General features: G+C 51.3%; 1 protein-coding gene across 1 annotated transcript in view; it reads left to right on the top strand.

Moving 5' to 3' along the window:
- The window catches only part of LOC147097225 (mitogen-activated protein kinase kinase kinase 12-like), a gene marked incomplete at its 5' end in the record, with an annotated part of 30,775 nt that extends 5,404 nt beyond the window's left edge, over positions 1-25,371 (top strand). Inside the window, 5 exon segments of the mRNA XM_085972551.1 lie at positions 8,932-9,041; positions 13,389-13,505; positions 16,748-16,885; positions 24,668-25,154; positions 25,156-25,371. Coding sequence (XP_085828677.1) covers positions 8,932-9,041; positions 13,389-13,505; positions 16,748-16,885; positions 24,668-25,154; positions 25,156-25,371 — 1,068 coding nt within the window.
- Between the last annotated feature and the right edge of the window lie 1,026 nt (positions 25,372-26,397).

Genomic DNA, 26,397 nt, shown 5'->3' with positions numbered 1-26,397 from the left:
TGACCAGTAAGAAAAAAAATGATGATGACGTCATACCTGAACGATTAAAAGACATCTTGGCCAACGCCAAAGAAGTGTTTCAACAGGAACTAGGAACCTTGAAAGGCGTCACCGCCTCAATAAAAGTGGAAGATGCGGCAATTCCCAAGTTTTTTAAGGCAAGGCTGGTGCCATACGCAATTCGTCCAGCAGTCGAGGCAGAGCTGGAGAATTTGGAAAAAGCAGGCGTGTTATCCAAGGTAGATTGGAGCGAGTGGGCAACACCCATCGTCCCGGTCATGAAGAAAACGTTGAATAATGATAAATCTGAAGAACAGAGAAAAATTCGCATCTGTGGGGACTTCAAGGTGACTGTAAACCCGGTCCTTCATACGATACAGTATCCTCTTCCAAGGATAGAAGATATTTTCGCCTCACTATCCGGAGGGAAACGTTTCACCAAAATTGACTTGGCACAGGCATATCTACAAATGGAGGTTGAGGAGGCCTCTAAAAAGTATCTCACGATAAGCACACACAAAGGCCTGTACCAGTACAATCGACTGGTTTTCGGAGTAGCATCAGCTCCAGCTATCTGGCAAAGAGCTATGGAGCAAGTCCTGCAAGGGATTCCGAGGACTCAATGCTACCTAGACGACATCCTTGTAACAGGAGAAAACGACAATGAGCACCTTGCCAATTTGGAGCAGGTGCTCACTAGGCTGAGAGAACGGGGCCTACGAGCAAATCGCCCCAAGTGCGAATTTTTCCAGAAACAAATATCATATTGTGGCCATATAATTAACGAAGAAGGGTTGCATAAGTCACCTGAAAAAATTGAAGCGGTCATAAAAGCCCAGCACCTGAAAATGTCTCACAATTAAGGTCGTTCCTGGGATTGATAAATTACTATCATAAATTTTTACCGAACTTGTCAACTGTTCTGCACCCTCTTAACGCACTGCTACAAACGGGAGTAATTTGGAAATGGAGCGAAGACTGTAAACGTGCCTTCCATAAATGCAAAGGCTTGATCACGTCCAAGGAAGTGTTGGCTCATTACAACCCATCACTGCCAATCAGACTGGCGTGCGATGCATCCCCTTACGGCGTAGGAGCGGTATTATCGCATAGATTCCCTGATGGCTCGGAGCGGCCGATAGCTTTTGCGTCACGCTCATTGAACTCAGCTGAGCGTAACTATGCCCAGATCGACAGGGAAGCACTCAGCCTGGTGTGGGGAGTGAAGAAATTCAACCATTACCTACACGGACAAAAATTTACCTTGTTGACTGACCATCAACCCCTCGTCTCCATATTCAACCCTAAAAAGGGCGTTCCCATTATGACAGCGCAAAGGCTACAGAGGTGGTCCCTTTTCCTAGGGGCACACCAATATGACATAGAATACAAAGGATCAAAACAGCATGGGAATGCTGACGGTTTATCGCGCCTGTGGTGTATGTAACCTGTTCCACCTTAAGAGAACTTAAGCCTGTTCCACCTTAAGAGATGTACTACTTTCTCTGGCTGCTGTATACGTAATACCGGTGGTGACCACCGGTATATAAGCACTGTGTAGTAAGATTGTATTTCATATAGTCCTGACCTCCAACCAGTAAAGACCTGTTGAACTTTAATCTTGTAGCCTGTGTGTTATTAATTACAACTAAAACACACAGACTTTACAGCGCCTACCGTTGCCAGCGGTAGAAGAGGCACCTACAGTGGACCCAGTGGAGATGTTCCACTCAACCATAGTAGAATGTCTACCAGTAACAAATTCTACCATTGAAAAGGAAATGAGAAATGACCCGACTCTCTCATGAGTCTACGATTTAACGGTGAAGGGATGGCCAGCACATGGCAAACCACTGTTGCCAGCATTCTCACAAAGAAGAGAACAGCTGTCAGTGTGCCGAGGAACCTTGATGTGTGGATCCAGAGTGGTGATTCCACCCAAACTCCAGGATAAAGTGCTAAAGCAGCTTCACGAGGGGCATCTGGGTGGAGTGAAAATGAAGAACCTAGCCAGAGCGTTTGTGTGGTGGCCAGGTATCGATGGAGACATCGAAGAAATGACCAAGAGCTGTCTAGGATGCCAGAAGGTCCAAAACGCCCCACCACAAGCCCCTCTACATCCATGGGAGTGGCCCTCATCTCCATGGCAAAGGGTACATATCGACTTTGCTGGTCCATTTATGGACTCAATGTTCTTAATCGCGGTTGATGCACACTCCAAGTGGCCGGAGGTAATAAAGATGTCCTCCACCACCACGGAAAAAACCATCACAGTATTAAGGACCATATTTGCCAGGAATGGGCTGCCTGAACAGATCTGTTCTGATAATGGACCGCAATTTGTGTCCGAAGAATTCAGGAAGTTCTTAAAAAACAATGGAGTTAAGCACTACACGTCTGCCCCATACCATCCTGCCACCAATGGATTAGCTGAAAGGTTTGTCCAGACCTTCAAGAAGGCCATAAAGGCCATGGGTAATGAAGACATAAATCTACAACATAAGGTAGATAACTTCTTGTTTGCATACAGGAATGCAACACATGTGGTTACAAACCAAACTCCCGCCATGATGTTTTTCAATAGAAGACTAAGATGCCGGCTGGATTTGATCAAGCCAAACATCAGAAGGGACGTAGAGAACCGGCAATTTCAAGGCATGAATGAAAGGCCAACTAGAACCTTCCAGATAGGTCAACAAGTTTTGGCCCGGGACTACCGTACCGAGAAATGGCAGCCTGGAACTATTTGCACACGACTAGGACCACTGATGTATACCGTGGACATTGGTGAAAGCATAATAAGGCGCCATGCTGACCAGATCATAGAGTCATCCGAAAAGGGACAACCTACACCACAACTCTATACGCCTAATGATGAAGCAGAGATACCCATAGTATCTACCTCCGATCCGGTGATACTGGAACCAGATGAACCCGACACTGGCACTCAAGCCGAATCGACCTTGCCAAAAGAACCTACTACACCACCGAAAACTACACCACCACCGAGGCGTTATCCGGACCGAGTCAGGAAGCCTCCAGAGAGACTGACTTATAATTGATTAACTGCAGCAAATGTGTAGATTATTGTTCTTGTAAACATGTTAATTAATGATTACTTAAAATGTTATGTACTAATTATCTAAAAGGGGAGGAATTGTAGTGTATGTACCTTTAAGAGCCCCTGTGTACTGTAATACCGGTAGTGACCACTTGGGTATATAAGCCTGTATAAGCGTCTTGTATCTTTTAGTTCACCTCCAGACTTTGTTCAGTAAACACCTGTTAAACCAACTCCTGCATTCCGTGTTTTCATTAACACACGGATACAACACCGGTGTCTTGAATCTCCATTCTCTGAATACCTCATAGAAATCTCGAGTATTACAGATGTCAAATTGGACTAACTCTCCCCCTTTCTCCAGTACAAAGCTTGGAAAAGCAGGACGCATTTTACTTCTTTTGGAGATTTCCGCATTTATTTCTTCCATCCAATCCTGTGGCATTGCCCTCACAATCTTCTCATACATGATTCCTATTGCTTTTCCTTCTACCTCCTGATCCTCCTCCCACACCATGTCCCTCACTATTGCTTCCGGCAACCAACCTGGAATCACCTCGTATAATACATCTTTCACAGATATAATCGCAGCTTTTATAAAAGCTTGATTAAATAAAACCTCTCCTTCGATGTTGACCCACCTGTTCAAGAATAAGGGCTGTTCTAAAAATTCCTCAGCCCCCTTGGGCATAAACTGCACACTTTTTAAAAATTGAGCCCAAGTCTCTACAACCCCCTTATAAAACCTAGGGAGAAGTTTAATCGATTTCAAAAACATATTATTGTATTCCACAATATCCCCTGCCCTCCTAACCCACTTTGTTTTAAAAAATGCTCAAAACAACTCTTCCAAAAACTTGTATTTGACTTCTGAAGAAATCTCTTCACCCATTTGATTCTAAAGGATTTTTTCTTCAAATCAATATCTGGGAAATTGAGTCCTCCCTGATTTCTCCGTCCAATGATGGTATTGTAAGCCACCAAGGCTGGTTTACCTTCCCATAAAAACCTCACACAAGCCTCTCAGATGGACTCTTCCGCCCACTCAGGAATATCCTCCACCGTCAATAAGTACCATAGCTTAGATAGCAGGAGAGCAGACACCACGGTCGCTCTTCCTTGCACTTTCAACCACCTTCTTTCCCATCTTCCCAAAATCTTTTAAATTTTCATAACCTTCGGTTCCCAATTTAATCGATCCACTTCTTCCCTGTCTTTCTTGCACCCTGTGGTAAACCACTGTTAGCGTTCACAACCGTTCACTATTGTTACACTGTTGTTATCACTGTTTACACTGTTGTTATCACTACACAGGGTTACCTCTTGCCACGCACGCTGTTATACCTAGGCATACCTCAGCTGACTCCGCCCATGGCTCCGCCTGCTTGCCCAGGTATAAAGGTGACCACTTGGCTAGTATTCTTCCTTGTTGGAACCGATCACCCACGAGGGTGGGCTCTGTTATTTAGCCAATAAAAACCTATAGTTACTATCTTAACTCGTCGCTTTTCATGGAATGAATTGATAGGTATATCACACCCCATATGCACCCCCAGAACTTCCAAAACCTCCACCACCTTAAAGGGACATACCCCCAACCATTCCCCCCTACCCCTCCCTGCAACCAGGCATTGGGACTTACTATAATTCACTCTGGCTCCTGAAGCTCTACAATATTCCTCCACTACCTCCATAGCTTTCCTCACTGACTCCCCATTTCTCAATGTTAAGGTTGTGTCATCTGCATATTGGTGTATCACCGACACCAGCCCAGAACTGGGTACCACAATCCCAACTACACCTTGTTTCTTTCGCATCATGTAACCTAATGGTTCTGCTACCAATGTGTACAGCAGTGGGGACAACCCTGCCTCACTGATCTCTGTATCGGAAAATACTTAGATAAACAAACATTACATTTAACACAGCTAAATATGTTTGAATAAAAAATCCTTATCCACTGAATGAAATTTTCCTTGAAACCAAATGCTTCCAAAACCTTCAATAAAAACTCATGAGAGACCCTATCAAAGGCTTTCTCTTGATCTATCTTTAATACATAAGCCTCCCTCCCACTCTCTTCCATGAGCTCTATCGCATCTCGGATTGAGACCACAGAGTCTGCGATGTCCCGGCCTATGACTCCATAGGAATGAGAGGGCCAAACTATCTCCGGTAACACCTCCTTCAAACGATTTGCCATAACCCTCGCCAAGATCTTATAATCCACATTTAATAGTGTGATGGGCCTCCAATTCTTCAGATCCCGTCTATCCCCTTTATTTTTATATAAGCTAAGCTTATGATACCTCTCCTCATAGATGGGGCCAGGTTTCCCTCAATTTTAATTTCCGTAAAAACCTCTAAGAGCAATGGACTTAAAATCTCAAAAAATTCCTTATAAAATTCTGCACTTAGTCCATCGGACCCTGGGCTTTTCCCCCCCTTCATTCCACTTATTGCTATTTTTATTTCCGCTAATCCTACTTTGTCACACATGCTTCTCTCATCCTCCTTTAAACCCTTTTCAATAAAAGCACTAACCTTCTCCATCGCCAAATTGGAAATGTCTTCTTTTGTATATAGCTCTTGATAAAAGCTGCTAGCCGCCTCCAAAATCTCCTCACTTTCATGAATGATCTTCTCCCCAACCTTCAACTCTTCAATTAATGATAATCTCTGTTGCAGCTTCTCTTGCTCTAGAAAATATCTAGTGCATCTTTCGCCCTCCAACGCATCTCTAGCCTTTGCACGGAGAATGGCCCCCTTGCATTTTTCAGCTTGCAATAATTCCCACTCTTCCTTTAGCACCCGGAACTTAGTCTCAACTCCCTTATCCCCTCCGTCAACTGCTTTACAGACATCCGTAAACCTTCTGTTTATATTCTCTTCTCGACGCCGGTTAGCTGCCGCTCTCTTCTTCCCATAACGTCCCGAAAAAACTTTTACCTCATATTTGAAATTGTCCCACCAAACTCTTCTTTCTTTCAAGAACAAAAGTTCCTTCCGAGCATTCTTTATTATATTTATAATCCCTTCTTTATAAGCAATTTCTTTCAGGTATTGATTGTTTAAAATCCACATCCCTGAACCGATCTTAACTCTGCTGTTCCTAATTCTAAGAACCAAAGCCGAGTGATCACTAAAAAATACGTTTTTATAATAAATCTCCATCACCTCCGAACTTAACCCTTCCCGCATTAACACAAAATCTATTCGGCTCTGTTTTAAAACATCACCCACCCAACCTCTTCAGGAGGACTCCCTTTTTATGGGGTTCCGGTCCCTCCATAAGTCTCTCAAATTTAAATTTGCCATCATTTTTACAATCATCCCTCTGGAGTTATCATCTTTAAAGGTCATCTGGGCTGAAATGTCCATCCGAGATAAAAATACATTAAAATCCCCCACTATACAAGGATTTTCCACCTCTGCCGCTTCAGTGAATAACCCCCGAAAAAACTCGCGACGCTTGCAATGGTCGTTCGGTGCATAGATATTAAAGAGATCACAATTAAATCCCTCCAATTTTACCCTTAGCCGTAAAAATCTCCCCTCAGTGTCCTTGTCCACCAAGGCAACGTTCTCTTCTATGGACGGACTCGCCAAAACAGCCACCCCTCTACGGTTATTGTTTGCACAACTTGCAAACCCCTCTCCCTTCCAAACCTTCTGAACTCTTTCCAGAATATCCTCATCTCAAAAGGTTTCTTGCAGACACAACAAGTCCGTGCCTTTAAAACCCTGCAACAACTGCTGCAATTTCTTCTCACCCCTCAGTCCGTTCACATTGATCGAGACCAATGTAATCATGGCTCCAAAGAAGGAAAGTATGCCCAATAATTTCCCCATCATTTAATCTCTGGCTCTTCCCTCCTCACATGCTCCTTCTCAACTTTTCGGGCAGCTGTTGCTTTTTCCTGCAGCCTCCGGCTCTTTTTACCCTCCTGTTTGACCCCACCCCACTGTTTCAGCCTCTTCCTTGCCTTAAGTTTGGACCCAGGAGCTGCCCTTTTCTCCCTCCTTCTGCCCCTCACTAACCTTTCCCTTTCCACATGATGCCACCCCACCTCCCACTTCCATGTCTCTGATCCCCTCTAATTCCTCACACTCAAGCTCTTCTGCAACCCCCTGTGCCTGCTCCCCGTCAGATACTTCATCTCCCATAGAGAGTCTTCCTGCTATCGCAGTTTCTCCCACTATGCCGCCCCCTTCGACCACGCCTCCACCTCTGACCCTTGCACCTTGTTCCCTCACTCCATGGGACAATGGCGCACCTAAATTGTTCCCTTCTGACGTCTCTATCTCGCCGATCCCATTCTGCTGTCCCTTTAAGGCTCCTGCCTCTTGCACCCTCTCCCCGCCCTGCCCCCTCCCGCTCACCAAAATATCCGACTCCCCGCCTCTCCCCGGAGCACTCACTTCCACCACACACCCCGCTCCTGCCTCCTCTCCCCCCGCAGACACCAGACTCCCCAGGGGTAGCCGAACTACACTAAGGCTCGAGTCTGCACTCGACCCTTGCTGCCCGCTGCTGTCTTTGTTCCCCTCCACAGCCCTTGCCGTGTTTTCCGCCATCTCCATCTCGATCTCTGCTCCGCCATCCTTGGCCTCTTCCTGTGCTCCTTTTTCCTTCATTTTACCGGCTGTGCCCTCCGACTGCACCGCACCTCCGGCCGTTCCACACTCCTCTCCTGCTCCTTCTCCCATCTCCTCATCACTCATTTTGCTCCCTTCCACCACACACTCACAGCCGGCGGGGCCTTTACGACACACCCCACAGCTCTCCGCCTTGCAGCTCCGCGCGATACGTCCCAACTCACCGCAATTGTAACAATACAAATCAGGACAGTTTCTTACGAGATGGTCATGTCCCAGACAATAGTAACACACCTTTACTTGGTTATCGTGCAGCACACGAAAGTACTGCACTCCTTCCAGTGTCTTGAACTTCATACTGTAAGGCAAAGACCTCACCCCCTCTGGGAACCGCACCTTGACATACCGGGTTCCGTCTGCTACCCGTGTTCCCGGATAGTACCTCTTTATTTCGGAACAGATTTTAATGTCCCACGACTCCAACTTTTTGCTCAGCACTTCGTCCTCGATGTACACAGGCAAGTTCAAAAATGAAACCACCACCTCCTCTGAATATAGCAGAGTCACCTCCAAGAATTTCTCCCCAACTTTCAGACTGAGCAGCAGTTTTTCCACCTCCTCACGGCCACTGACCGTCACCTCAAATCCCACATTTGGTTTTGGTCGGCAGGCAAAACGGCTTCCCTCGCCACAGTCCTCATGAACCGCCTGAATTATATCCCAGGCTCGAATCTTCTTATTGCACCACCACCGTATTTTCTTTACCAAACCTCCCGAGGTCCCGGCCCAAATCTTTGGGCCTTTTATTTCCCCTTCCCACCACAGTTTCTTCCCTAATAAAATTCCTCTTGGGAATATTGTCCTCTGAGGGGCCCGGCACTCCGGACCCCTCAGCAGCCATCTGGCTGTTTTTTGTGGGCCAAAAAGGCCCTAAAACCTGAAAACAACACCCCAAAACCCGCCACCAACTTTTTACAAAACTCCCTCCAACTCCCAGCTGCAATTAGGCGACCAGTCACACCTGGCTCACTCCTAGCCCCTCCCACCTAGAGCATGCTACCCGCTGAGCACGTGAGGGAGAAAGGAATAGAAGGATATGGTGATGGGGTGAGATGGATTGGGGTGGGAGGAGGCTCGAGTGGAGCACCAACTCCAGCACGGACCAGTTGGGCCGAATGGCCTCTTCCCGTGGTGTGGACTCGATGCAAGTGTTGGTTATTATGGTCTGAGAGCAGCACTGACGGTCTCTCGCTCGCTCTTTCTCTCTCTAGGCTGAGTGGCGGGAAGAAGTAAAGCAACATTTTGAAAAGATTAAGAGCGAAGGGACCTGCATTCACCGCCTGGACGAGGAACTGGTCCGCAGGAGGCGCGAGGAGCTGAGGTAGGAGATCGGAGATGGCTCTGTGCGTGGTACAATGCGGCGGCTTCTGCAATCCGGGGAGGGCGGGTGTTTATATCGCGGTATTCACTAATCCCGCCCTGTCTGTCTGTGTGCAGGGGGAGGGGGTTCTGGGCGTTTATATTGTGGCGGCATGTGTTTATCACCCGGTGTTTGCTGGTCCGGGTGTTTATATCGTGGTGCCAGGTGTTTCTATCTCAGCGTTTGCTGGTCTGGTGTTTATATCGCGGTGCAGGGTGTTTATACCGCAGTGTTTCCTAGTCTGGGTGTTTATATCATGATATTTCCTGGTCTGGGTGTTTATATTGTGGTGCTGGGCGTTTATATCGTGGTGTTTTCAGGTCCGGGTGTTTATATTGCGGTGCTGGGTGTTTATATTGTGGTGTTTGCAGGTCCGGGTGTTTATATCATGGTGATTGTTGGTCCGGGTATTTATTTTGTCATGTTTGCTGGTCTGGTGTTTATATCACGGTGCCGGGTGTTTATATCGCAGTGTTTGCTGGTCCGGGTGTTTATATCGTGGTGTTTGCTGGTCCGGGTGTTTTTATCACGGTGTTTCCTGGTTTGGTGTTTATGTTGCAGTGCCGGGTGTTTATATCAGTGTTTGCTGGTCCGTGTATTTATATCGCAGTGTTTGCCGGTCTAGTATTTATACTGCAGTGTCGGGTGTTTATTTCACGGCGTTTGCCGGTCCAGGTGTTTATATCGCGGTGCTGGGTGTTTCTATCGCGATGTTTGCTGGTCTAGTGTTTCTATCGCGATGTTTGCTGGTCTAGTGTTTATATTGCAGTGCTGGGTGTTTCTATTGTGGTGTTTGCCGGTCTGGTGTTTATATTGCGGTGCTGGGTGTTTATATCACAGTGTTTTCCGGTCTAGTGTTTATATTGCAGTGCAGGATGTTTATATCACGGTGCTGGGTGTTTATATCGTGGTGTTTGCTGGTCTGGTGTTTATATCGCAGTGCTGGATGTTTCTATCGCAGTGTTTGCCGGTCTGTTTATATTGCGGTGTTTGCAGGTCTAATGTTTATATTGCGATGCTGGGTGTTATATATCGCGGTGTTTGCAGGTCTGGTGTTTATATCGTGGTGACGGGTGTTTCTATCTCGGCGTTTGCTGGTCTGGTGTTTATATCACGGTGCAGGGTGTTTATATCGCAGTGTTTGCTAGCCTGGGTGTTTATATCCTGATATTTCCTGGTCTGGGTGTTTATCTTGCGGTGCTGGGCATTTATATCACGGTGTTTGCTGGTCCGGGTGTTTATTTGGCCATGTTTGCTGGTCTGGTGTTTATATCACGGTGCCGGGTGTTTATATCATGGTGTTTGCTGGTCCGGGTGTTTTTATCACGGTGTTTCTTGGTTTGGTGTTTATGTTGCACTGCTGGGTGTTTGTATCGTGGTTTTTGCCGGTCTGGTGTTTATATCGCGGTGCTGGGTGTTTCTATCGCGGTGTTTGCTGATCTGGTGTTTATATCAGTGTTTTCCGGTCTAGTGTTTATATTGCAGTGCAGGATGTTTATATCACGGTGTTGGGTGTTTCTATCGCAGTTTTTGCTGGTCTGGGTGTTTATGTCGTGGCACCGGATGTTTCTATCACGGTGTTTAACGGTCTGGGTGTTTATATCGCGGTGTTTGCTGGTCTGGTGTTTATATCGCAGTGTTTGCTGGTCTAGTGTTTATATTGCGGTGCTGTGTGTTTCTATCGCAGTGTTTGCAGGTCTGGGTGTTTATATCGCGGTGCTGTGTGTTTCTATCGCAGTGTTTGCTGGTCTAGTGTTTATATCGCGGTGCTGGGTGTTTATATCGCGGTGTTTGCCGGTCTGGTGTTTATATCGCAGTGTTTGCAGGTCTGGGTGTTTATATTGCGGTGCTGGGTGTTTCTATCGCAGTGTTTGCCGGTCTGGTGTTTGTATCGCGGTGTTTGCAGGTCTAATGTTTATATTGCGATGCTGGGTGTTTATATCGCGGTGTTTGCAGGTCTGGTGTTTATCTTGCGGTGCTGGGCATTTATATCGTGGTGTTTGCAGGTCCAGGTGTTTATATCACGGTGTTTGCTGGCCATGTTTGCTGGTCTGGTGTTTATATCACGGTGCCGGGTGTTTATATTGCAGTGTTTGCTGGTCTAGTGTTTATATCGTGGTGCTGGGTGTTTATATCGCGGTGTTTGCCAGTCTAGTGTTTATATTGCGGTGCTGGGTGTTTATATCACGGTGTTTGCAGGTCTAATGTTTATATTGCGGTGCTGGGTGTTTATATCGCAGTGTTTGCCAGTCTGGGTGTTTATATTGCGGTGCTGGGTGTTTATATCGCGGTGTTTGCCAGTCTGGTGTTTATATTGCAGTGCTGGGTGTTTATATCGCGGTGTTTGCCAGTCTAGTGTTTATATTGCGGTGCTGGGTGTTTATATCGCGGTGTTTGCAGGTCTGGTGTTTATATCGTGGTGATGGGTGTTTCTATCTCGGCGTTTGCTGGTCTGGTGTTTATATCACGGTGCAGGGTGTTTATATCGCAGTTTTTGCTGGTCTAGGTGTTTATGTCGTGGCACTAGATGTTTCTATCAGTGTTTAACGGTCTGGGTGTTTATATCACGGTGCTGGGTGTTTATATCGCGGTGTTTGCAGGTCTGGTGTTTATATCGTGGTGACGGGTGTTTCTATCTCGGCGTTTGCTGGTCTGGTGTTTATATCACGGTGCAGGGTGTTCATATCGCAGTGTTTGCTAGCCTGGGTGTTTATATCCTGATATTTCCTGGTCTGGGTGTTTATATTGCGGTGCTGGGCATTTATATTGTGGTGTTTGCAGGTCCAGGTGTTTATATCACGATGTTTGCTGGTCGGGTGTTTATATCACGGTGCCGGGTGTTTATATTGCAGTGTTTGCTGGTCCGGGTGTTTTTATCACGGTGTTTCTTGGTTTGGTGTTTATGTTGCACTGCTGGGTGTTTATATCGTGGTTTTTGCCGGTCTGGTGTTTATATTGCAGTGCCGGGTGTTTATATCAGTGTTTGCTGGTCCGTGTATTTATATCGTGGTGTTTGTAGGTCTAGTGATCTCGGTGCCAGGTGTTTCTATCGCGTGTTTGCAGGTCTGGGTGTTTATATTGCGGTGCTGGGTGTTTCTATCATGTCGTTTGCCAGTTTAGTGTTTATATTGTGGTGCTGGGTGTTTCTGTCGTGGTGTTTGCTGGTCTAGTGGTTGTATCGCGGTGTTTGCTGGTCCGGGTGTTTATAACGTGGCGCCCGGTTTAATATTGCAGAGCCCAGTGTTTATATCGCGTTGCTGGGTGTTTATATCGCGGGTCCCCCTGTTTATATCGAGGGGCCCAGCGTTTATAACGTGGCACTGGGTGTTATCTCGCGGAGCCCGCTGTTTATCTCTCGGAGCCCGGTGTTTATATCATGGTGCCCGGTGTTTATCGCGGCGCCCGGTGTTTATATCACGGTGCCCGGTGTATATCTCGCGGCGCCTGGTGTTTATATCATGGTGCCCGGTGTATATCTCGGTGCCCAGTGTTTATCGCGGTGCCCGGTGTTTATCGCGAAGCCCGGTGTTTATCGCGCGGAGCCCGGTGTTTATCTCGCGGCGCCCGGTGTTTATCTCGCGGCGCCCGGTGTTTATATCGCGGCGCCCGGTGTTTATATCGCGGCGCCCGGTGTTTATATCGCGGCGCCCGGTGTTTATATCATGGTGCCCGGTGTTTATCTTGCGGTGCCCGGTGTTTATCTTGCGGTGCCCGGTGTTTATCTTGCGGCGTCCGGTGTTTATCGCGGCGCCCGGTGTTTATCTCGGAGCCCGGTGTTTATCTCGCGGAGACCGGTGTTTAGATCGCGGCGCCCGGTGTTTATATCGCGGTGCCCGGTGTATATCTCGCGGCGCCCGGTGTTTGTCTCGCGGAGCCCGGTGTTTGTCTCGCGGTGCCCGGTGTATATCTCGCGGCGCCCGGTGTATATCTCGGTGCCCGGTGTTTGTCTCGCGGAGCCCTGTGTTTGTCTCGCGGAGCCCGGTGTTTGTCTCGCGGAGCCCGGTGTTTATCTCGCGGAGCCCGGTGTTTGTCTCGCGGAGCCCGGTGTTTGTCTCGCGGAGCCCGGTGTTTGTCTCGCGGAGCCCGGTGTTTGTCTCGCGGAGCCCGGTGTTTATATCGCGGTGCCCGGTGTTTATCGCGGAGCCCGGTGTTTATCTCGCGGCGCCCGGTGTTTATATCGCGGCGCCCGGTGTTTATATCGCGGTGCCCGGTGTTTATATCGCGGTGCCCGGTGTTTATATCTCAGAGCCCGGTGTTTATATCGCGGTGCCCGGTGTTTACTGATTCTACCCTGTCCCTGGTTTCCAGGCACGCGCTGGATATTCGGGAACATTACGAGCGGAAGCTGGAACGCGCCAACAATCTCTACATGGAGCTCAACGCCGTCATGTTGCAGCTCGAGCTAAAGGAGAAGGAGCTCTTAAGGTCAGAGGTGGCGGGGTTAACTTTAGTCCCGAGGTCAGAGGGGGCGGGGTTAACTTTAATCCCGAGGTCAGAGGGGGCGGGGTTAACTTTAGTCCCGAGGGGGCGGGGCTAACTTCAATCCCGAGGTCAGAGGGGGCGGGGTTAACTTCAGTCCCGAGGTCAGAGGGGGCGGGGCTAACTTCAGTCCTGAGGTCAGAGGGGGCGGGGTTAACTTCAGTCCCGAGGTCAGAGGGGGCGGGGCTAACTTCAGTCCTGAGGTCAGAGGGGGCGGGGTTAACTTCAGTCCCGAGGGGGCGGGGCTAACTTTAATCCCAAGGTCAGAGGGGGCGGGGTTAACTTCAGTCCCGAGGTCAGAGGGGGCGGGGCTAACTTCAATCCCGAGGTCAGAGGGGGCGGGGTTAACTTCAGTCCCGAGGTCAGAGGGGGCGGGGTTAACTTCAGTCCCGAGGTCAGAGGGGGCGGGGCTAACTTTAATCCCGAGGTCAGAGGGGGCGGGGTTAACTTCAGTCCCGAGGTCAGAGGGGGCGGGGGCGGGGTTAACTTCAGTCCCGAGGTCAGAGGGGGCGGGGTTAACTTCAGTCCCGAGGTCAGAGGGGGCTGGGTTAACTTTAGTCCCGAGGTCGCGGGGTTAACTTTAGTCCCGAGGTCAGAGGGGGCGGGGTTAACTTTAGTCCCGAGGTCAGAGGGGGCGGGGCTAACTTTAGTCCCGAGGTCAGAGGGTGGCGGGGTTAACTTTAGTCCCGAGGTCAGAGGGTGGCGGGGTTAACTTTAGTCCCGAGGTCAGAGGTGGCGGGGTTAACTTTAGTCCCGAGGTCAGAGGGGGCTGGGTTAACTTTAGTCCCGAGGTCACGGGGTTAACTTTAGTCCCGAGGTCAGAGGGGGCGGGGTTAACTTTAGTCCTGAGGTCAGAGGGGGCGGGGTTAACTTTAGTCCCGAGGTCAGAGGGGGCGGGGTTAACTTTAGTCCTGAGGTCAGAGGGGGCAGGGGTTAGAGTTACTGTGGGGTGACGCACCTTCACGTGCGCCGCCCGCGTTCGGCGGAAGTATCCCTCCCCAGGATTGGAGGGGGCCGCAGTTCCCCCCATCACAGGGCGGGAGAAGGGATCCAGGGTCCCAGATCCGGGTCCCAATCCCGGGAGTCCTGGGGCCAATATTTATCCCGCAGCTGACGCCGAAAAACAGGTGACCTGGTCATTTATCACATTGCTGTTTGTGGGATCTTGCTGTGCGTACATTGGCTGACTTGTTTCCTACATTTAACCCGTGACTCTCTCCATTATCTCCCGATTCTCTCAATCGCTCTCCTTTTAATTTTAACACACTCTCTCTAACTTCCTCTCTCTCAATTCAATTCAATTCAAATTGCTTTATTGGCATGACAAGATACATCTTATGCTGCCAAAGCACAGAAATACATGTATGATTGACCACAAACACCGATCTGGACATAGTGTATAGAGAAGTATACCCGTGTATACATAGCTATATGGACATATAATATGCATATAATCTTTTCTTAGATTTAATGTGTCAATGGTTGTCCCTCTGCTTGTGGCAAGCTGTAACATAGTTTGCCACTATAGTTACACATTTTCTCTGTTCCCCCAGTAGATATGGGAGTTCTTGGAGGTCATTCAAATTTTTGAATTCAGGGCATATTTTTGTGAATTTTGGGTAGAAATTCTCCCTCATGTCCTGATAGTTTCCGCAAGTTGTGCGGAAGTGCATCTCTGTCTCCACCACTCCCTGACTGCAGTGAGAGCATATCCTGTCCTCTCTTGGCAGCCGGGTCTGCCTGTGTCTGCCTTTTTCGATGGCCAGGCTATGTTCACTAAGTCTGTACATTGTCAAGGTTTTTCTCAGTTTGCTATCCTTTACCATGGTCAGGTAATCAGCCATGTTGTATTGTCTGTTTAGGGCCAAGTAGCAATTGAGTTTGTTTTGGGTTTTTGTCATTTCTGTCCAATAGTTCAAGTATTTTTCCTTTTGTTTAGTGATAATTGTGTTGGGTTGAATTCTCTGTGCTTGGATGTCACTGTCCTGCGGCTGGTTATTATTAGTGTTGGTAGTTACTTCACTGAGTCCCAGGACTAGTTGACTGAGGGGACTCTTCTCTGTGATCATCTCTTGGCATTTCAAGGCTTCGTAATGATAGCAGTGGGGGTTGCTCATTTTTAGGTGTTTCCAAAATTTGATGGCTCGTTTTTGGATATTAATTAGTAGTGGATATTGGCCTAGTTCTGCCCTGCATGCATTGTTTGTGGTTTTCCTCTGAGTCCAGAGGATACTTTTACAGAATTCTGCATGCAGGATTTCAATTGGATGTTTGTCCCATTTTGCGAATTCTTGTTGTGTTAGCGGGCCCCACACCTCACTGCCATAGAGTGCAATTGGTTCAATTACTGATTTAAAAATTTTGAGCCAAATGACAATTGGAATTTCTATTTGGGTTGATTTCTTAATGGCATAGAAAGCCGCCCTTGCTTTCTCTTTCAGTTCATTCACAGCCAAATAAAAGTTTCCCGTAGAACTGATTTTTAGGCCTAGGTATTTGTAGTTTGTTCAATTTTAGTTGCTCCTATTGTGAAGTTTATTCTGGGTCCCTGATGTCTGGATCTTTGCTGGAACACAAGGACTTTGGTTTTTTGGGGATTTATTGTCTCTCTCTCTCCTTTAACTCAATTGAGTTTGTTTTGGGTTTTTGTTGTTTCTGCCCAATATGACAGATATTTTTCCTTTTGCTTAGTGACGATTGTGTTGGGTCGAATTCTTTGTGTTACGCTGTCACTGTCCTGGGGCTGGTTATTGTTAGTAGTGTTCTCTCTCTATCTCGCTCACACTGTCCCTCCTAACCCCTAACCCTCATTTCAATTTCAGTTTCACTTTCAATTTCCATTTTTTTTCCCCACATAACCAAATACAACAAGTGAAATCCAGCCAGTGAAATGCTTTTTTCTTAACCAGCCGAGCGCACCAAGCAGCAAAGGACACTTAGCTGCCTGGTACGCACGGAGCCCGTAAGGACGGCAGCCATCTTCATCGGCGCCATCACAATAGGGTCCGCTCTCGCTCTCGATTCGCTGGCTTTCGCGCGCGTTCACACGCGCGCCGCTAGCGCGTGCAAACTCTCTTTTTTAAGCAAAGTGCGTGCGCGAAAACTCGCCTTTTTCTCCTTTAACACTCTCTCTCTCTCCTTTAACCCCCGATTCACTCCCTCCTTCACCGGGATTGTTCTCTCGACAGGCGGGAACAAGCTCTGGACAAGTCCTATCCCGGGATTTTCAAACATCAGTCTGTCCGGCCGCTGGTGCACGCAAACTCCGTCGAGAAACTCCTAAAGAAGCGGCACACGACTGCACTGCCGTCGACGCACTGGAAAAGGTCAGCGGGTCGGGGGGGTCAAAGAGTCAGGGGCCACAGCCAAAGGGTCAGCGGGTCGGAGGACCATCGGATCGCACAGCAAGACTGCAGGGAAGGGAGAGGGGCTTGAACCTCGATACTGAGTGAGGGGGAGCGGGGACTGAACCCCGATACAGAGTGAGGGGGAGCGGGGACTGAACCCCGATACCGAGTGAGGGGGAGCGGGAACAGAACCCCGATACAGAGTGAGGGGGAGCGGGGACTGAACCCCGATACCGAGTGAGGGGGAGCGGGAACAGAACCCCGATACCGAGTGAGGGGGAGCGGGAACAGAACCCCGATACAGAGTGAGGGGGAGCAGGGACTGAACCCCGATACCGAGTGAGGGGGAGCGGGAACAGAACCCCGATACCGAGTGAGGGGGAGCGGGGACTGAACCCCGATACCGAGTGAGGGGGAGCGGGGCTGAACCCCGATACCGAGTGAGGGGGAGCGGGGACAGATTCCCGATACCGAGTGAGGGGAAGCGGAACTGAGCCCCGATACTGAGTGAGGGGGAGCGGGGCCTGAACCCCGATACCGAATGAGGGGGAGCGGAACTGAGCCCCGATACCGAGTGAGGGGGAGCGGGGCCTGAACCCCGATACCGAGTGAGGGGGAGCAGGGCCTGAACCCCGATACGGAGTGACGAGGGGGAGCGGAACTGAGCCCCAATACTGAGTGACGAGGGGGGGGCGGGGACTGAACCCCGATACAGTGTGGGGGGGCGGGGACTGAACCCCGATACTGAGTGAGGGGGAGCGGGGACAGATTCCCGATACTGAGTGACGAGGGGGAGCGGAACTGAGCCCCGATACAGAGTGAGGGGGGGGCGGGGACTGAACCCCAATACTGAGTGAGGGGGAGAGGGGACTGAAGCCCGATACGGAGTGAGGGGGGGCGGGGACTGAACCCCGATACAGTGAGGGGGACTGAACCCCGATACTGAGTGACGGGGAGAGGGGACTGAAGCCCGATACCGAGTGAGGGGGAGCGGGAACAGAACCCCGATACTGAGTGAGGGGGAGAGGGGACTGAACAGCGATACCGAGTGAGGGGGAGCGGGGCTGAACCCCGATACCGAGTGACGGGGGAGCGGGGACTGAACCCCGATACAGAGTGAGGGGGAGAGGGGACTGAACCCCGATACAGAGTGAGGGGGCGGGGACTGAACCCCGATACTGAGTGAGGGGGAGTGGGGACTGAACCCCGATACTGAATGAGGGGGAGCGGGGGACTGAACCCCGATACAGAGTGAGGGGGAGTGGGGACTGAACCCCGATACTGAGCGACGGGGGAGAGGGGACTGAACCCCGATACTGAGTGACGGGGGGCGGGGACTGAACCCCGATACTGAGGGGGGTGGGGACTGAACCCCGATACTGAGTGAGGGGGGGCGGGGACTGAACCCCGATACTGAGGGGGGTGGGGACTGAACCCCGATACTGAGTGAGGTGGGCGGGGACTGAACCCCGATACTGAGTGACGGGGGAGAGTGGACTGAACCCCGATACAGAGTGAGGGGGAGCGGGGACTGAACCCCGATACTGAGTGAGGGGGAGCGGGGGCTGAACCCCGATACAGAGTGAGGGGGAGCGAGGACTGAACCCCGATACAGGGAGGGGGAGAGTTACCTGGACTCTGTTTCAGGAGGTATTCACACCAATTAGATTAATTAATTCAGATGTAGTCCGTGGCCAGGGTCAGGATGGTGTGACTAGAAGTGAGGCAGGTACGGGGATCCAGGAGGTAGTGTTGGAGGAGCCGCAGCCCTTGCACTTGTCCAACAGGTTCGAGGCTCTTACTCCCTGTGAGGATGGGAACAGGGACTGCGGGCAGGATGAGCAACCTGACCACAGCACCGTGGAGCAGGGGGCCATTCAAGTGGGGGGAGTTAAAAGAAATGTTGTAGTTGTAGGGGATAGTATCGTTAGGGGGATAGATAGAGTTCTTTGCAGCCGAGAGCGAGAGTCCCGAAGGCTGTGTTGCCTGCCCGGTGCCAGGGTTAAGGACATCTCCTCTGGACTGGAGAGAAACTTGGAGTGGGAGGGGGAGGATCCAGTTGTCGTGGTCCATGTTGGTACCATCGACATAGATAGGACAAGGAAGGAGGTTCTGCTGAGGGAGTTTGAGCAGCTAGGGGCCAAATTAAAAAGCAGAACCACAAGGGTAATATATTACCTGAGCCACGAGCGAATTTGGCTAGGACAAATAAAATTGAGAGTTAAATGCGTGGCTCAAAGACTGGTGTGGGAGAAATGGGTTTTGCTTCCTGGGACACTGGCACCAGTACTGAGGCAGGAGGGAGCTGTTCCGTTGGGACGGGCTTCACTTGGCTAGTGCTGGGACTAGAGTCCTGGCGGATCATATAACTAGGGCTGTAGAGAGGGCTTTAAACTAACTAGTCGGGGGGAGGTTCCTAGAGAGCAAATAATAAAAATGACAACAGAGAAGGTCATAGACTTAGGTAGCAGTGGGAAATTAAAAACCAGAGCGTGTCAGGAAGGGGCAGAAGGTATGGAGTAAAAGGTAAAGTAATAAAAAGGGCAAAAGCAGGAACTAAGTGTCACAAAACATATTTGAAAGTTCTCTATCTGAATGCACGTAGCATTCGTCACAAAATAGACGAGTTAAAGGCACAAATAGCTACATATGGGTATGATCTTGTGGCCATTACAGAAACATGGCTGCAGGGTGACAATGCCTGGGAATTAAACATACCAGGTTATTTAACGATCAGGAAGGACAGACAGGAAGGAAGGGGAGGTGGGGTGGCTATGTTAATAAAGGAAGGAATCACTGTAATACAGAGAAATGATATTGGGTCAAAAGACCAGGATAATGAAACAGTTTGGGTGGAGGTAAGGAATAATAAGGGGAAAAAAACACTAGTGGGCGTAGTCTATAGGCCTCCGAACAATGGCAACTCTGTTGGACGGAGTATCAATCAGGAAATAGTTGAGGCTTGTAATAAGGGAACATCTATAATTATGGGGATTTTAACTATCATATTAATTGGACAAATCAAATTGGGCAGGGCTGCCTTGAGGATGAGTTCATTGAGTGTATTAGAGATGGGTTTCTTGAGCAGTATGTAACTGAACCGACCAGGGGGCAAGCAACCTTAGATCTGGTCCTGTGTAACGAGACAGGATTAATTAAAAATGTCCAAGTAAAGGATCCCCTTGGAATGAGTGACCATAACATGGTTGAATTCCATATTCAATTAGAGGGCGAGAAGGTTGTCTCTCAAACAAGCGTGCTAAGCTTGAATAAAGGAGACTATGAAGGTATGAGAGCGGAATTGAGTAGAGTGGATTGGGAAAATAGATTAAAGGGTAAGGCCGATACTGATCAGTGGTGTACATTTAAGGAGTTATTTTACAACTTCCAAAAAAAATATATTCCACTGAGAAGAAAAGGGTGTAAAAGAAAAGACATTAAGTAAAGAAATTAAGGATAGTATTTGACTAAAAACAAGGGCATATAAGGTAGCCAAATCTAGTGGGAGGATAGAGGATTGGGAAAACTTTAAAAGACAGCAAAAAATAACAAAAAGATTGATTAAGAAAGGGAAGATAGATGATGAAAGTAAATTAGCAAATAATATAAAAACAGATAGTAAGAGTTTTTATAGTTATATAAAAAGAAAAAGGGTGGCTAAAGTAAATGTTGGTCCCTTAGAGGATGAGACCGGGAAATTAATGGTGGGAAATATGGAGATGGCAAAAACACTGAATGAATATTTTACATCAGTCTTTACAGTAGAGGACGCCAAGAATATCCCAACACTGGACAAGCAGGGGGCTATAGGGGGGGGAGGAGATAAACACGATCAAAATCACGAAGGAAGTGGTACTCGGTAAAATAATGGGACTCAAGGCGGATAAATCACCTGGACCTGATGGCTTACATCCTAGGGTCTTGAGGGAAGTGGCGGTAGGGATTGTGGATGCATTGGTAATAATTTTCCAAAACTCCCTGGACTCGGCAAAGGTCCCGGCAGACTGGAAAACTGCTAATGTAACACCCTTATTTAAAAAGGGCAGTAGACAGAAGGCTGGAAACTATAGACCGGTTAGCCTAACATCTGTGGTAGGTAAAATTTTGGAGTCGATTATTAAGGAGACAGTAACAGGACATTTGGATAATCATAATTTAATAGGACAAAGTCAGCATGGTTTTATGAAGGGGAAGTCATGTTTGACAAATTTGCTGGAGTTCTTTGAGGAAGTAATGTATAGGGTGGATAAAGGGGAACCAGTGGACGTAGTGTATTTAGACTTCCAAAAGGCATTTGACAAGGTGCCACACAAAAGATTATTGCTTAAGATAAAAATATCACGGGATTGGGGGTAATATTCTGGCATGGATAGAGGATTGGCTATCTAACAGAAGGCAGAGAGTTGGGATAAATGGTTCACTCTCAGACTGGCAATCAGTAACTAGTGGTGTTCCGCAGGGGTCAGTGCTGGGTCCCCAACTCTTTACAATCTATATTAACGATTTGGAGGAGGGGACCGAGTGTAACATATCAAAGTTTGCAGATGATACTAAGATGGGAGGGAAAGTAGTGAGTGAGGAGGACATAAAAAACCTGCAAGGGGACATCGACAGGCTAAGTAAGTGGGCAGAGATTTGGCAGATGGAATACAATACTGGAAAGTGTGAGGTTATGCACTTTGGCAGGAAAAATCGTAGAGCAAGTTATTATCTTAATGGCAAGAAACTGGAAAGTACTGAAGTACAAAGGGATCTGGGGGTCCTGGTGCACGAAACTCAAAAGGTTAGTATGCAGGTGCAGCAAGTGATTAAGAAGGCCAATGGAATGTTGGCTTTCATTGCTAGGGGGATAGAATATAAAAATAGGGAGGTATTGCTTCAGTTGTACAAGGTATTGGTGAGACCGCACCTGGAATACTGCATACAGTTTTGGTGTCCATACTTAAGAAAGGACATACTTGCTCTCGAGTCAGTACAAAGAAGGTTCACTCGGTTAATCCCGGGGATGGACATATGAGGAGAGGTCGAGTAGATTGGGACTCTACTCATTGGAGTTCAGAAGAATGAGAGGCGATCTTATTGAAACATATAAGATTGTGAAGGGGTTGGATCGGGTGGATGCAGGGAAGATGTTCCCGATGATGGGTGAAACTAGAACTAGGGGGCATAGTCTTAGCATAAGGGGCTGCTCTTTCAAAACTGAGATGAGGATGAACTACTTCACTCAGAGGGTGGTAGGTCCATGGAATATGCTGCCCCAAAAAGCTGTAGAAGCTACATCATTACATAAATTTAAAACAGAAATAGACAGTTTCCTAGAAGGGAATTAAGGGTTACGGGGAGCGGGCAGGAATTTGGACATGAGTCTAGGTTCGGATCGGTCATAGCCCTGTGGGTAGCGGAGCGGGCTCAGGGGCCGTGTAGCCTGATCCTGCTCCTATTTCGTGTGTCTAATTCTGTTAGATTCAGGAGATGGTTCTGTGATAGTGGATTGGCGGTTAGGATCAGATCAGCCATGATCTTATTGAATGGCGGAGCAGGCTCGAGGGGCCGATTGGCCTACTCCTGCTCCTATTTCTTATGTTCTAGTGAGGGGGGCGGGGACTAAACCCCGATACAGAGTGAGGGGGGCGGGGACTGAACCCCGATACTGAGTGAGGGGGAGCGGGGACTGAACCCCGATACTGAGTGAGGGGGAGCGGGGACTGAACCCCGATACCGAGTGAGGGGGAGCGATTCCCAATACTGAGGGGGAGCGGGGCCTGAACCCTGATATTGAGTGAGGGGGAGCGGGGACTGAACCCCGATACCGAGTGACCGGGAGCGGGGGACTGAACCCCGATACCGAGTGAGGGGGAGAGGGGGACTGAACCCCGATACCGAGTGAGGGGGAGCGGGGTCTGAACCCCGATACCGAGTGAGGGGGAGAGGGGCTTGAACCCCAATACCGAGTGAGGGGGGAGCGGGGACTGAACCCCGATACCGAGTGAGGGGGAGAGGGGGGACTGAAACGCGATACCGAGTGAGGGGGAGAAGGGACTGAACCCCGATACCGAGTGAGGGGGAGAAGGGACTGAACCCCGATACCGAGTGAGGGGGAGCGGGAACTGAACCCCGATACTGAGTGCGGGGGAGAGGGGGACTGAATCCGATACGGAGTGAGGGGGAGTGGAGCTTGAACCCCAATACTGAGTGACGGGGGAGTGGGGACAGATTCCCAATACCGAGTGAGGGGGAGCGGGGACTGAACCCCGATACCGAGTGAGGGGGAGTGGGGACAGATTCCCAATACCGAGTGAGGGGGTGCGGGAACTGAACCCCAATACTGAGTGAGCGGGGACTGAACCCCGATACTGAGTGAGGGGGAGCGGGGGACTGAACCCCGATACCGAGTGAGGGGGAGAAGGGACTGAACCCCGATACCGAGTGAGGGGGAGAAGGGACTGAACCCCGATACAGAGTGAGGGGGAGCGGGAACTGAACCCCGATACTGAGTGCGGGGGAGAGGGGGACTGAATCCGATACTGAGTGAGGGGGAGCGGGGACTGAACCCCGATACCGAGTGAGGGGGAGCGGGGGACAGAATCCCAATACTGAGTGAGGGGGAGCGGGGCCTGAACCCTGATATTGAGTGAGGGGGAGCGGGGACTGAACCCCAATACCGAGTGACCGGGAGCGGGGGACTGAACCCCGATACCGAGTGAGGGGGAGAGGGGGACTGAACCCCGATACCGAGTGAGGGGGAGAGGGGCTTGAACCCCAATACTGAGTGAGGGGGAGTGGGGACTGAACCCCGATACTGAGTGAGGGGGAGAGGGGGACTGACCGATACTGAGGAGTGAGGGGGAGAGGGGACTGAACCCCGATACGGAGTGAGGGGGAGTGGAGCTTGAACCCCAATACTGAGTGACGGGGAGTGGGGACAGAACCCCGATACTGAGTGAGGGGGAGCGGGGACTGAACCCCGATACCGAGTGAGGGGGAGCGGGGACTGAACCCCGATACTGAGTGAGGGGGAGACGGGGCCTGAACCCCGATACTGAGTGAGGGGGAGCAGGGACTGAACCCCGATACTGAGTGAGGGGGAGCGGGGACTGAACCCCGATACGGAGTGAGGGGGAGCGGGGACTGAACCTCGATACCGAGTGAGGGGGGAGAGGGGGACTGAACCCCGATACCGAGTGAGGGGGAGCGGGGACTGAACCCCGATACCGAGTGAGGGGGAGCGGGGACCTGAACCCTGATACGGAGTGAGGGGGAGTGGGGACTGAACCTCGATACCAAGTGAGGGGGAGAGGGGGACTGAACCCCGATACTGAGTGAGGGGGAGAGGGGGACTGAACCCCGATACTGAGCGAGGGGGACTGAACCCCGATACTGAGTGAGGGGGAGAGGGGGACTGAACCCCGATACTGATTGAGGGGGACTGAACCCCGATACTGAGGAGTGAGGGGGACTGAACCCCGATACTGAGCGAGGGGGACTGAACCCCAATACCCCGTACGTTTGGTCACTGTGGGACGATTAGTAAGAGACTGGACTGACTGAGTGTCTCCTGTCCCGGCATTACTCCGAGATTATCTGCTCTTCACCGTTCCCTCCCCTCCATTGACTGTGCCCAGACAGCGAGACGGTGAGTGTTAAGACGGTGTGGGCCGGTAACGCCCGATGTTTGGGCGACCGTGGGGTGGGGGCCCTTGTGTCGAAGGTCACGCCCCCCCCTGACACGTCTCTCATTATCCCCCCCCCCCCCTTTCCCAGGCCGGATATCCTGAGGACGGAGGTCATTCTGCCGAAGCTGGATTCGGCGGTGACCCAGGTGACCATCCCCAGCTGCCAGAAGGCGTCGGGCTCGCCGGGGAAGTCTCGTCACCGGGCCAAGCCCAGGTACCGGAAGGGGACGAACAAGGGGAGCCAGGGGGACCTGCTGGGACTGGCGAAGGCCGCGGCCCTGAGGGGGGGCTTGTCCCCCGTGCACAGCCCGGCCTGCAAGGACCTGCAAATGCCCTGCTCGCAGAACCTCCGCTACTTTGGACCAGCGGCTGCACTCCGCAGTCTCCCTCACGACCTACTGCAGAAGAAGTTCTCCTCCTCTAGCCCCGACCTCATCAGCAGCACCGTAGAGGCCGATTCCCGCAGGAACAACAATCACCAACACCACCACGCTGCCAGCGACCCCAACTGCAACCATCAGACGGGGCAGGAGCCCAGTTCTGCCAGGCTGCCGAGGGCTGCCCAGACCCCCACCCCCCTCCAGCAGCCCCAACTCGCCCGGGGACAAGGCCCCGAGACGGGCCGCGGAGACGCCGGGAGTCGGAGCCCCGACAGCGGCCGAGGGACCCCGCAAACGGAAGCAGAAACTGTCCGACGGCTCGGCCCAGGAACGGCCATCGGTACCCAGCGGCCGAGCGCTCCCTGCGCCCAGGAAACAGGTACCGAACCGCAGGGGAGGCTTCTGCGTGTAATGCACCGTGCGTGCCTCTCCGCTCTCAGTGTGGGTGTAACCCTGAGAGAGAGAGAGGGGGCAGAGAGAGAGAGCGCGAGGGGGGGGGCAGAGAGAGCGCGAGGGGGGGGCAGCGCGAGGGGGGGCAGCGCGAGCGCGGGCGGAGAGAGCGCGGGGCGGAGCGCGCGCGGGGCGGAGAGCGCGAGGGGGGGCCGAGAGAGCGCGAGGGGGGGCAGAGAGAGCGCGAGGGGGGGCAGAGAGAGCGCGAGGGGGGGCAGAGAGAGCGCGAGGGGGGGCAGAGAGAGCGCGAGGGGGGGGCAGAGAGAGCGCGAGGGGGGGCAGAGAGAGCGCGAGGGGGGCAGAGAGAGCGCGAGGGGGGGCAGAGAGAGCGCGAGGGGGGGCAGAGAGAGCGCGAGGGGGGGCAGAGAGAGCGCGAGGGGGGGCAGAGAGAGCGCGAGGGGGGGGCAGAGAGAGCGCGAGGGGGGGCAGAGAGAGCGCGAGGGGGGGCAGAGAGAGCGCAGAGGGGGGGCGCAGAGAGAGCGCGAGGGGGGGCAGAGAGAGCGCGAGGGGGGGCAGAGAGAGCGCGAGGGGGGGGCAGAGAGAGCGCGAGGGGGGGCAGAGAGAGCGCGAGGGGGGGCAGAGAGAGCGCGAGGGGGGGGCAGAGAGAGCGCGAGGGGGGGCAGAGAGAGCGCGAGGGGGGGGCAGAGAGAGCGCGAGGGGGGGCAGAGAGAGCGCGAGGGGGGGCAGAGAGAGCGCGAGGGGGGGCAGAGAGAGCGCGAGGGGGGGCAGAGAGAGCGCGAGGGGGGGGCAGAGAGAGCGCGAGGGGGGGCAGAGAGAGCGCGAGGGGGGGGCAGAGAGAGCGCGAGGGGGGGCAGAGAGAGCGCGAGGGGGGGGCAGAGAGAGCGCGAGGGGGGGGCAGAGAGAGCGCGAGGGGGGGCAGAGAGAGCGCGAGGGGGGGGCAGAGAGAGCGCGAGGGGGGGGCAAGAGAGCGCGAGGGGGGGCAGACCGAGGGGGCAGAGAGCGCGAGGGGGGGCAGAGAGAGCGCGAG

This window comes from Somniosus microcephalus, chromosome 33 (assembly GCF_052327205.1).
Source record: "Somniosus microcephalus isolate GS21.2 chromosome 33, FLI_Smic_1.0, whole genome shotgun sequence".
NCBI classification, from domain to species: Eukaryota; Metazoa; Chordata; class Chondrichthyes; order Squaliformes; family Somniosidae; genus Somniosus; species Somniosus microcephalus.
Note: the sequence above shows the minus strand (reverse complement) of the source record. Positions and strands in the feature narration are given on the sequence as shown.